General features: G+C 54.0%; 1 protein-coding gene across 1 annotated transcript; it reads left to right on the plus strand.

Moving 5' to 3' along the window:
• Positions 1-7,662: 7,662 nt before the first annotated feature.
• Positions 7,663-8,619, plus strand: LOC139835800 (uncharacterized mitochondrial protein AtMg00810-like). The gene is made up of 3 exons (XM_071825670.1): positions 7,663-7,936; positions 8,120-8,346; positions 8,509-8,619. The coding sequence occupies exons 1-3, from the start codon at positions 7,663-7,665 to the stop codon at positions 8,617-8,619; spliced, it is 612 nt and encodes a 203-aa protein (XP_071681771.1).
• Positions 8,620-12,525: the final 3,906 nt, after the last annotated feature.

Genomic DNA, 12,525 nt, shown 5'->3' on the forward strand with positions numbered 1-12,525 from the left:
GATAGAAGAATCTGATGTCTTCTCCGCTCTCTCAGTTTGTTTTCTAGCTTTTTTGGAGTCGGGTCCAGGTTTGGTCACAGGCAAATTTCCCTACCCAGCGAGGCTTTCCAAATGACTGAACAATGGTGGCTCGAGGCGAGACAAAGGACACCAAAGAATCTGAGGCGTGATTTTGATACTATCTCCATACTGATGCACTGGAGGTTATGGAAGGAGAGAAACGGACGTATTTTTCAGCAGGAGTACAATGGAGCTGATCGCGTCTTCGAACGGATTTTAGATGACATCAGAACCTGGAGGGCAGCTAGCTGTATTTTAACCTTTTAAATCCTCTTGTAGTGTCTGTGTGGGGGAGTTCAGCTTGTATCTCTTTTTGGCCTTTTTTTTCTGTCGGCTACCTCAGCCGTCTTTGGCCAACGCCTGTTGGTTCTGTGTAAAACCTCTTTTTTCTATCTTAATGAAGTTTCGGCCGAAGGCCCTTCGAGTTTTCTAGCTTTTGGCCGGTCGCCTCATGTTTGTAATTAACCATCTATTCTCCTCTCTCTGAACATCGACATGCTAACCTGACGCATGTCGTGTATCGAAAGCACAATGCTACACCGTCGCTTTAGCTGACGAGAACGTATATCACGGCACGGGAACAAGAACGCAACTGAAACTCGAACACTCGAAGAGGGACGAGTGGGGGCATCGTCAGTTCGGTAGTTTCGAGGTGATGAATTAGCCAATGTTTTCTTTCAAAAAAAAAGGTCCAATGTACGTACAAATTTTAGAGTTTGGAGCACACTGGACCTTTCAATTATCCGGCCCCTTTTTAGATCGTGAGGGCATCTCCAACGGGCGACCCATCCCGCGTCCACGCGTTTGGATGGGTTCAACCGGATAAAAACGCGGCTCAGCACGCGGATCCATTCCAAAAACGGATGGCCGCGGCGTCCGGGATGACCCAAACCCGGCCCAAATCTGGGACGAATTTGCGTGGCCGCGGACGCCGAAGGCTGGTCGCTCGCGTCCTCCCCTTGTCCGCCCCTGGCCCGCCTGTCTGTCTTCCAAAACACAAACCCCTCGCACACATCTCCCGCCGCTCCGCCGCCAGCCAAGGACCGGCGATTTGGGAGCGGCGTTGACGCCGGCCACCGTCGTCGAGACGTCGGCAAGCGGGGCGGAAGCATAGGTCGCGGCTCCGCGCTGCTTTCACCGCGTCGTAGCAGAGTCGGAGGACGTCGTCGCCGTCGTTGTTGTCCTCTCACCGTCGCGAGACCTCCCGCTGTTCGCAGCTGCGCCGTTGCCGCCGGAGGTGAGCTCTCGTGCACCGTGTTTTCAGACCGCAAGTCGGCCGAGACGGCCATGGCCTGCAGGTCCCTACGGACGCGTTGGATGGCCTCCGCCTGCAAGGTGTTCGATGAAATGGGCGTTCTAAAATTTGTCCCTTTTCATCTGTAGATCATGGTGGACAGCGACGACGACTACTTCTTCAAGAACTTCATCGACACGTCGTCAGACGAGGAGTCCGACGACGAATTTTTCACGGAGGCTGCGCTGACCATCCACGAGCACATTGTCTCGCAGATCCCCGTGCACAGGGGGTCCTTCCCGGGGCGCGCGGCCGCCTTGGACCGCAAAAGAGAATGCGGCCACGACCAGCTCTTCAACGACTACTTCCAACCCAAGCCATTGTTCCCGCCGGCCTTGTTTCGCCGTCGTTTTCGGATGTCCAGACCATTGTTCCGCCGGATAATGGATGGCGTCAAGCTCTACGACGACTACTTCAACGCGAAAGTGGATGCAATTGGCAAGGTAGGCCTCTCTTCGTACCAGAAATGCACGGCAGCGATTAGGATGCTCGCATATGGCGTTGCCGGTGATTTCGTAGATGAGTACACGCGCATGAGTGAGTCTACCGGCTTGGAAGCGATGTACATGTTCTAAAGAGCAGTGATCGGTTCGTTCGGAGAACAGTACCTCCGGCAACCTAATGCAGAGGACACAACTCGTCTGTTGTCAATCAACGCTTCCAGGGTGTTTCCTGGGATGCTTGGCATCATAGAATGCATGCACTGGGAGTGGAAGAACTGCCCCTTTGGTTGTCAGGGGCATACAGCGGCCATTCTGAGGGGTGCACAGTCATTCTTGAAGCTGTTGCTTCACATGACACATGGATTTGGCACTCATTCTTCGGAATGGCTGGCTCGCACAATGACATCAATGTGCTACATCGCTCTTCCGGTGTTTGATAGGCTAGCGTACGGTCAGTCCCCTGATGTGGATTTTGAGATCAATGGCCACCACTACACCAAGGGGTACTACCTTGCTGATGGTATCTATCCACCTTGGGCTACACTCGTGAAGACAATCTGAAAACCCAACTCAGAGCAGGAGGCAAGGTTTGCCAAAGAGCAGGAGGCAGCCCGGAAAGATGTTGAGCGGGCGTTTGGCATCCTCCAAGCTCGTTGGACTATCGTCAGACACCCTGCCAGAGCCTGGGATGTGCAAACTCTGTGGGAGGTGATGACCACTTGTGTAATCATGCATACATGATTGTTGAGGTAGAGCGGGATGATTCACTCTTTGATAATGACTGGGATGGCCAGGGAGAGTTGGCTACTCCTCAAGGTGGTCCGGCATCATTCCAGGACATTCTTCATGCACACCATGAAATTCGAGATCTAGCTGTACACAACCAGCTGCAGGCTGATTTGATCGAGCACATATGGTAGCATGTAGGCAACAATGCTGCAAACAACAATGATGAAGGAAATCCAGAAGCCTAAAGTATTTGTAGCGTTTTAACATTTTATTTGAATAATACTTTATCATTGATTACGTGGACAATGTACTGTGTAGTAAATTTTGAGCATTTGAACTATTTTATATATTTTCTATAATTTATTTGTGTTAGACTGTGTATAGCTTCTGTGTATGTGTACGTGTATTGTACCTATGTAACACACCCATATATATATGTGATAGGCCACCCAGTTTAGGGTTGAGCCGGTTCCCCCAAATCATTGTCTTACATGGTATCAGACTTGGTTACGTCCCACGCTTCCGCCCCAACGCAACCCTAGCCGCCGCCGCCCGCCGATCGCCGCCGCCTTCGTCTGCCGATCGCCGCCGCCGTCGTCATGTCGGGCGCGGCTGCCTCCTCTTCGTCCACTGCGAGTTATCTCCCGGCTTCCCTGGCAGCTCTTCTCTCTCGTCCCGTTGACCTGTCCGCCTCCACCATGGCGCCGATCGGAACGAGGAGCATCGGCTCCTTCTACTCGCAGCAGCCTCTGGCGTCTTCAACTGCCGCCACGGACGTCGCGATCTCGCCTCTGGCCCTTGCGTCGTCGGCCTCCTCGACGACCTGGATGGTCGGGTCCTCCGCGTCGGGTTCTGCCCCGATGCACCCTGCCCTCATGGCGTCTTCGCCTCCGGCAGGATCTTTGGCCGCGCCGGCCGTTTCCGCCTCTGGCACGCCTGCGCCGTTCGTCCCTGCCGCTACGGTGTACACGCCTCCGGCAGTCTTCACCACAGGCACGCTGCCTCCGCCGTTTCACTTCGGCAATCACATCACCGTCAAGCTTACGCCGGACAATTATATATTCTAGCGCACTCAGGTTCTCCCGCTGCTTGGGAGCCACTACCTCATTGGCTATGTCGATGGGTCTCTTCCCTGCCCCCCGGCGCTGGTCGACAGCGTCAACGGACCGGTGTACAACTCGGCGCACCGCGTCTAGACCGGGCAGGACTAGGCGATTCTCTCCTCCATCCAAGGATCGCTCTCCCCGGCGGTATTCGGGCTCCTTGTCTTCGCGAAGACGTCGCAGGAGGCATGGATGATACTCGAGCGCTCTTTTGGCTCGCAGTCGCAAGCTCGCGACAGTGCCCTTCGCCGTGAGCTCAATGAATGTGAGAAACTTGACTCCACGGCCACCGAGTTCTACAACAAGGTCAAGGGTCTTGCTGATACGCTGGCGTCTATCGGACTCCCCCTCACCGACTCCGAGTTTAACTCGCACATTGTCAATGGCTTGGATGAGGAATACGATGGTCTTGTGGAAATCATCAATGAGCGGGCTCAAACAAACCCACTCATGGCGCATGAGGTCTACTCGCGCCTCCTCCTTACTGAGCAGCGCGTCGAGGCGCGTCGGTCCAACCGCGCCCGCGGTGGGGGAGGCCTCTCCGCCAATGCCGCCTACAAGGGCGCGTCGACGTCCGCCTCCGGGAAGGCGCCTCCACCGTCTCCGTCCTCGCCTGGCATCCCCACGACGCTACCGGCACTACAAGAAAAACCTTCCGTAGAGACATTTTACTAGAGACACTTACTACATTGCCTCTTTAAAAATCACATTGAGACACTTTGCATGTTGTAGTGGCACTTTTTGAGACACTTCAGAAATAGTCTCATATGTAGGGACGTTAGTTGAGACATTTTTGTAAGGGGTTGCAATTTTTATTCTGTAGACAGCTTATGAGACACTCCAAAGTGTCACAAATAAGTTAGCAAGAGGCAATCCGTGAGACACTTCGTTGTATGTCTTTAATTTTTATCTAGAGGCAATGTTTGAGGCATTTTACTTGTTCTCTAGAGACATTTATTCTTTATTTGGGTCATGGTGGGCAATACTAACTAGAAATTTGTTCCAAGTATCAACATATACTTGTGAAAGGGTGAGATGGTTAATGGAATAAGTCTTAATCACTAAGGTCATGAGTTCGAGTATTGCTTTTCACATGGTTTCTTTACATTTATTTACTCTAGAGACACAATATAATGCCTCTTTTATGTCTTCTAAAATGTAAAGACATTATTACTATTGTCCTTACCACGTAGAGACACCGCCCGTAGTGACAGTTTCGAGACAATATGGAAAGTGCCTCTATAACTACGTAGGAGCAATTTAAGTGTCTCTACTGGACCAAAATAGTGTCTCTACATGCCAATTCTCTTGTAGTGCGGGGAGTGGCGGGCGTCGCCAGTGCCAGCTCTGCGGCTATGATGGTCACTGGGTGTCTAAGTGTCACCGCCGCTTTCAGAAAAGCTTCCTTGGCCTTGGCAATGACGGGAAAGATACGCGCAATACTGCTCGTCAAGTCGCTATGGCGGATCGTCCTGCGCCGCAGCCCAAGCAGTCCCAGCCTCAGGGGCAAACTCAGTCCTACTCCGTTGATCCGTACTGGTATATGGATTCTGGGGCCACTGAGCACCTGACGAGCGAGATGGGTAAACTGCAAACTAAGGAGCCCTACCGAGGCTCCGACAAGGTCCACACCGCCAATGGAGCAGGTATGCATATATCTCATATTGGTGAAGCATCTCTTGTCACTAGTCATGCAAATAGGAGTCTCCACCTTCGCAATATTCTTCGAGTTCCATCTGTGACGCGTAATCTTCTTTCAATTCCTCGCTTAACATGTGATAATAATGTGTTTTGTGAATTTCATCCTTTTGATCTTTTCATTAAGGACCGGGACACGCGGGAGGTTCTGCTTAGTGGGCGCCTTTGCCAAGGTCTCTACCGTTTGGAGCATCCTGGAGTCTCTCGGGTTTTTACTGGAGTTCGCGTCTCGCCGTCACAGTGGCATGCTCGCCTTGGGCATCCAGCCACACCTATTGTTCGCCATGTTTTGCGTCGTCATGAGCTTCCTAGCATTCCTAGCAATAAAGATGTAGCAGTGTGTGATGCTTGTCAGCAGGGGAAGAGTCATCAACTTCCTTTTTCGGAGTCTATTCGTGAGGTGAAACATCCTCTAGAGCTTGTATTTTCCGATGTATGGGGTCCTGCCCAAACCTCCATTAGTGGTTATAATTATTATGTCAGTTTCGTTGATGCCTACAGTCGTTTCACTTGGCTTTATCTCATTATAAGCGTAAATCTGATGTGTTCGATATTTTTGTTCAGTTTCAAAAGCATGTTGAGCGCCTTCTCAAGCATAAGATTGTTCATGTTCAGTCGGATTGGGGGGGGCGAATATCGCAACCTTAACTCCTTTTTCCAGTCGCTTGGGATTGCATATCGCTTAGCATGTCCACATACACATCAGCAGAATGGTTCAGTAGAACGTAAGCATCGTCATATTGTTGAAATTGGTCTCACTCTTTTGGCTCATGCATCGTTTCCTTTTCGGTTTTGGAGTGATGCTTTCACCACTGCATGTTTTCTCATCAACCGTATCCCCACACGTGTTCTTAATATGAAGACCCCTGTTGAGCTCTTGCTTCATGAACAGCCTGACTATACCTTTTTTAAGGTGTTTGGTTGTGCTTGCTGGCCTCATCTTTGCCCATACAATAAACGCAAGCTTGAGTTCCGGTCCAAAAAGTGTGTCTTTCTTGGCTATAGTTCCTTGCATAAAGGTTACAAATGCCTCCATGTTCCCACTAATCGTGTTTATATATCTCGGGATGTCGTGTTTGATGAGCACGTGTTTCCGTTTGCTCAACTCCCTGTGTCTCCCACTGCAACCCCACTTATGCATTCATCTTCCATTGCCTCTGACCAATTTGATGATGTTGCATACTCTCCTGTTTTATTGCCTAACCATGGTGCAGGCACTGGACGTGGGGCTCGGTTGGAACTTTTGGAAGATACATCGGAGACTTCCTCACCTGTGCACGCTGATGTGCATGTTGATCGCGCTGTGCCTGCTGATGCGCACGTCGACCGTGATGTGCCCTTGCATGGTCTTGGTTCCCGTGCCCATGCAGGGCCAGCCGAACCTCCCTCGACGCCCGGTGCGTCCTCGCCCTCCACGGCTGGGCCGTCTGGCTCCCGCCCCGGGTCGCCCGCCACGCCATCATCGCCCGCCTCCCCTGGGCTGTCTCTCTCGCCGAGCTGCCCAGGCATTGAGACATCGCCATCGTCGCCTAGTGCGTCGCCTCGCAGCGCGTCGCCCAGCCTCTAGCCGGCTGGGTCATTGCTGTCTCCCTCGCCCAGTCCCTCACCGACTAGGCCTTCGACGACTGCTCCATCGACCTCGACAGCTCCTGATTTGCGCCCGCATACGCGCAGTCGTAGTGGCATTTTTTGTCCCAATGAGCGCACTGATGGGACCGTCGCCTGGCATGCGGCATGTATGGCTGCTGCTATCACGGATCCTACCTCTGAGCCTCGCACTTACCAGGCTGCTATGAGCATTCCTCATTGGCGAGAGGCCATGGAATAGGAGTACCACGCTCTTCTTCGTAATGAGACATGGACTCTTGTTCCCGCACCACTGAAGGTCAATATTATTGACTCCAAGTGGGTTTTTAAGGTGAAGAAGCATGCCGATGGATCTATTGAGCGCTATAAAGCGCGTCTTGTTGCTAGAGGATTTCGGCAGCGCTATGGTCTTGACTATGAAGATACTTTTAGTCCAGTGGTCAAGCCTACTACTATCCGGCTTCTTCTCTCTATTGCAGTTACTCGAGGTTGGTCTCTCCGTCAGCTTGATGTGCAGAATGCTTTCCTTCATGGAGTATTGGAGGAGGAGGTTTATATGCGGCAACCGCCTGGCTTTGCAGATCCCGACCGCCCTGTTTTTATCTGTCGTCTCACCAAAGCACTCTATGGCTTGAAGCACGCTCCTCGTGCCTGGCATACCCGTCTTGCGACTGCTCTTCGTGCTCATGGTTTTTCGCCTTCCACAGCTGACTCATCCTTATTTCTTCTGCACAAGCCTACAGTCACTATGTACTTGTTGGTCTATGTAGATGATATTATTTTAGTCAGCTCGTCTCAGGTTGCTGCAGATGCTCTTGTTCGCTCTCTTGGTGCTGATTTTGCTGTCAAAGATCTTGGGAGGCTTCATTACTTTCTTGGTGTGGAGGTTTCCCCTCGTGCTGCTGGGTTGACTATGACGCAAAAGAAGTACTCATTGGAGCTCTTACAGCGAGCCGGGATGCTTAAGTGTAAGCCGATTGCCACGCCCATGTCCTCCACTGACAAGCTCACTGCCGTTGATGGTACGCTTTTGTCTCCTGCGGATGCGACAGAGTACAGAAGCATTGTTGGTGGTCTTCAGTACTTGACGATTACGAGACCCGATATCTCCTTTGCTGTCAACAGAGTTTGTCAGTATTTACAGGCGCCACGTGACACTCATTGGTCTGCCGTTAAGCGCATTCTGCGCTATGTTCGACTCACAGTGTCTCATGGCCTTCATATCCGGCCGCATCCCTCAGGGGTTCTTTCGGTGTTTTCTGATGCGGACTGGGCTGGCAGTCCGGATGACAGGCGATCCACGGGGGGCTATGCTGTGTTCTATGGCTCTAGTTTGATCGCCTTGAGTGCTCGCAAACAGGCAACTGTTTATCGCAGCAGTACTGAAGCTGAGTATAAGGCTGTTGGTGATGCTACCGCAGAGATTATTTGGGTACAGTCCTTGCTTCGGGAATTGGGTATGTCCCAAGCGCAGCCTCCTATCCTTTGGTGTGATAACATCGGTGCTACATATCTCTCGGCTAATCCGGTATTCCATGCCCGAATGAAACACATTGAAGTTGACTTTCACTTTGTACGGGAACGTGTGTCACAGAAGCAACTCCAGATCAAGTTCATCTCTTCTAAGGATCAACTTGCAGACATCTTCACTAAGCCATTGCCTTTACCACAGTTTGAGGCTTGTAGGCGCAATCTTACCTTCTAGATTCTTTGAGAAGTGGCTAAGATTGAGGGAGGGTGTTAGACTGTGTATAGCTTATGTGTATGTGTACGTGTATTGTACCTATGTAACACACCCATATATATATGTGATAGGCCACCCAGTTTAGGGTTGAGCCGGTTCCCCCAAATCATTGTCTTACAATTTGACGTTTTATAGTGAATTTACAAGCAAAAACCTACCATACGTCGCCGCGGCCCAATTCTGCCGCGTTGGACGCACCGCACGACCCAAACGGACGCGCGGACGCGGGGCTCCGTCCTCGCGTCCGCTCGGCCACCTAACGGTCTAAAACGGACGATCCAACGCGTCCGTTTGGGTCGCTCGGTTGGAGATGTCCTGAAGATGCACTTCTCACAGACTAGGCCGAATGTGGATCATCTCCATGCATGGACGGCCGCGGGTCGAGGTGCCGGTGTTGCTGCGCGCGCCAACGGGAAAATGCCACAGCCGTCCGCACGAGATCACAAAAACAGGATCTCCCCGTGCTCTATTTCTGCCCCAGCAAGTGAAGAATATCTGATGTATGTGTATTCAGAATTCTTTCATAAACTGCAGCATGACAACGTTTCTTCTTCCCACCCATTTTCTCTGCCTGGCTATGGAGAGCGCACATGGTAGAATTGTATTCCGAGGTGGGTCGTTAGGGCATCTCCAACGCTATGATCCAAACGGACAGTGTATTTCGTCCGTTTGGGTCGTCCCGCGGACACGCGGATGTCGCGCGGACGCGCACAGACGTCCGTCCCTATTTTCATTTCCCAACCCCATGCACGACCCAAACCGGACAAGCAAGCCGCACCTACGCAACTATGTGCCGCGGCGCGGCGCGCGAGCCTCTGCTCCGGCGATGGGGCGGCGGTGAGGCGCGGCCAGCGGGAGCCGGAGGCGCGGCCATGGAGAGGCGGCACGGGGCGGGGTCGAGGCGCGGCACGGCGCGGCGCGGCCAGGGGCTCGGCCTGCGCGGCGCGGGGCGGGTGAGGGCGGCCAGGGGCTCGGCCTGCGCGGCGCGGGCGGCCATGGCGCGGCGCGGGGCAGCGCGGGGCGACGCGGGGCGGCCATGGCGCGGGCGGCGCAGGGCTCGGCCTGCGCGGGGCGGCCGTGGCGCGGCGCGGGGCGGGTGAGGGAGGCGCGGGGCGGCGCGGGGCTCGGCCTGCGCGGGCGGCCATGGCGCGGCGCGGGGCGGGTGAGGGCGGCGCGGGGCGGCCATGGCGCGGCGCGGAGCTCGGCCATGGCGGGTCAGCCTGTGCGGCGCGGGGCGGGGCTAGGCCCAGCGGCGAGGCGCCCGCTCGCGTCGTGGCGAGGTGCGGCCAGCGGCGGCCCCGAGGAGCTGCAGCTAGCCACGGCGAGCTCCACCCCGTCGCGCCCCTGCGAAGCACGCATGGCGAGCTCCGTCCCCGTCCCCGTCCCGGCCCAGCGAGCTCCGCCCCGACTTCGTCTTGCTCGGCGGCGTCGAGGCCGACGGCGCCCGTTTTTGCTCCGGCGACTTCCAGCAGGGCTGGAAAAAAAGGAGGAGGCAGCGGCGGCGGCCTCCAGGCGAGGGTGGCGGCGGAGCTTGGCTAGTCGACATCGATCCGGCGTGGAGCGATGGTCTTTTCCATGGAAAAAAGCAACCAGAGGAGAGAGAAGGGTGGGGGCGCATGTGGTTGTATTTTGTGTCACTGTCAGATGGGCCAGGACGCGGACATAGGCGGATACAGTGGACATCCGCGTGCGTCCGGCTCGCCCCAAAAGTCTCCCAAATTTGCGCCAGTTTTGGGTCAGACCGGACGCTGCACCTGTCCGTTTTTAAGTTGGGTCGCCCCGTTGGGAGCAGGTTTTGTCCGAAAAGACCCAAACGGACGATTTTTTGCATTTGGGTCTGCCCCGTTGGAGATGCCCTTACGTGTTGCGGATGAGAACTAATCAAGCCTCAGCCACACGCGACGAGATGTAGCTGCGATCAAAGACTAGTTATAGTGGGAGTAACATATAGCAGTGTCATGCATATGATACTACTCTATGTTACTACCTTCATATAATACATAGTAACTTTGATGTAGTATCATGCATAAGTGTATTAATTAGCTTGTAGACTCATTCTATTTTGAAAGTCCGATGTTATGATAACATAGCTAGTTCCACAATTATCTCTTTTTTCATTTAATCGCATGCCATGTCATCAATTTACCTAATTGACAATGCATGTAGCTGTATGTTACTACCTTAGTTAATCCCACTATGAGTAGTCTAATCAAGGCTCAACCACACTAACAATAAATTTATTCCTGCAAGTGATAGAGATTTGGGAAGAACAAAGGTCGTGGGATTCCAAAGATAGCTTCTTCACAACAAAATCGGTCTATCAGGCTCACTTTTTTTTTTGAACAAGGAGCGACCCCGAAGGGTCAGGAAGCTTCATTAGTCAAAGCGGTCGGTACAAAATACAAACAGGCCCCTAAAAAAGAAGGAAAAGAAAAGCAGGCCTAAAGTATTACAACGAGGACCCTGAAGAAAACTGCAGGAACGCGATTGAGTCCTTTGTCGCCGCCGCCGATCAGAGACCTCCAACTTCAGGCGCCATCGTCGTCGCCGGGGACCTTGCCACTTGGGGCGTCGATGGCGTTGCATCCTGGAGCGGGGTCGGGGAAGTTCCTCACACAAAGGAAGAATAGCCGACGATGCGGTCGGCTTGGAGTGGCTCAAAACGCCGAAGATAGCGCCGGCTGGCCATGGCCGATGCTGATGATCTCCAGGAACAGCAGCTTCCAGCGTGCGACGCGCACGCCTGTCGTCTCCCTACCAAACTCCAAATCGAAGATCAGGAGATCCCTCTTCCCCCCTCTGTCCATCACCACGACCACAAGAGGGGGTTGGAGGCATCCACAGATCCTTGCAATTTGGGATCCGGCCCTCGAGCTTTATTGAACGGAGTGGGTGGAGGACTCCGCTCGTCGCCATCTCCGACCGCCGGAGCGCAGCAGCGAAGAAGAGAACCTCCCTATTCCAGCCGGAGTAGCTCGCAACCTCCAGCCAAAACCAGCCCTCCGGCATGACGCCAAACTGGCACCAAGGCCAACAACTACATCTAATCCTACAGTAATATACATAGCGGCTTCCTCTCCCTGTCCAACTCCGGCCGGCGAGGCCGCCGGAGCGGGGAGAGAGAGGAGCCGTGACCCGGTTTGCTACTCTCAAGGGGGAGGGCACTGTTCACCGCTGAGAGCGGTGTGGGGGAGGATTGTTAAGAGATCGGTTCACATACGTGTGTATTTGTATCGTATGTCCCTTGTATTGTAATCCTGCCAAGTATATAAATAGAAGAGGTGGGGAGCACGTTGCTTCATCCACGAAACCCTAAACGTGTGTTTTTCACTTGGTATCAGAGCCATCAGCCGCCACACGGGTCTCCCTTCTCCCGATCCGATCTCATCGCCGCCGCCCTCTCCGATGGGCTCCTCTAGCGCAGCGATGCAGCTCTCCGTCATCGGCCCGGTCGTCTCTCCGCCCGCGCTGCCGGCTGCTCCCACGGTTCCCACCATTGGAATCCATCTTGACCGCAACAACTTCGCTCTGTGGCATGCTCTCACGCTCACCAATCTCTCCGGGGCTTCGCTCCATGGTTACCTCGATGGCACGGTGGCGGCGCCAGCCAAGACCACCACCGAGGGCACCGGCGACGCCGCTCGGCAGGTTGACAACCCCGCGTATGGTACGTGGTGGACTCAGGACTAGAAGGTCCTGGGCGTGCTCCTCTCCTCCATGACTGAGGAGATCGTGAGCCAGCTCCTCGGCTGCAAGACGGCGGCCGCGGCTTGGACTGCAATCCAAGCCATGTTTTCCGCGCAGAGCCGCGCTGGAGTCATGCATCTCCGTCGCCAAATCCAAGGGCTGCGGAAAGGCGATGCGACC

This window comes from Lolium perenne, chromosome 2, assembly GCF_019359855.2.
Source record: "Lolium perenne isolate Kyuss_39 chromosome 2, Kyuss_2.0, whole genome shotgun sequence".
NCBI lineage: Eukaryota > Viridiplantae > Streptophyta > Magnoliopsida > Poales > Poaceae > Lolium > Lolium perenne.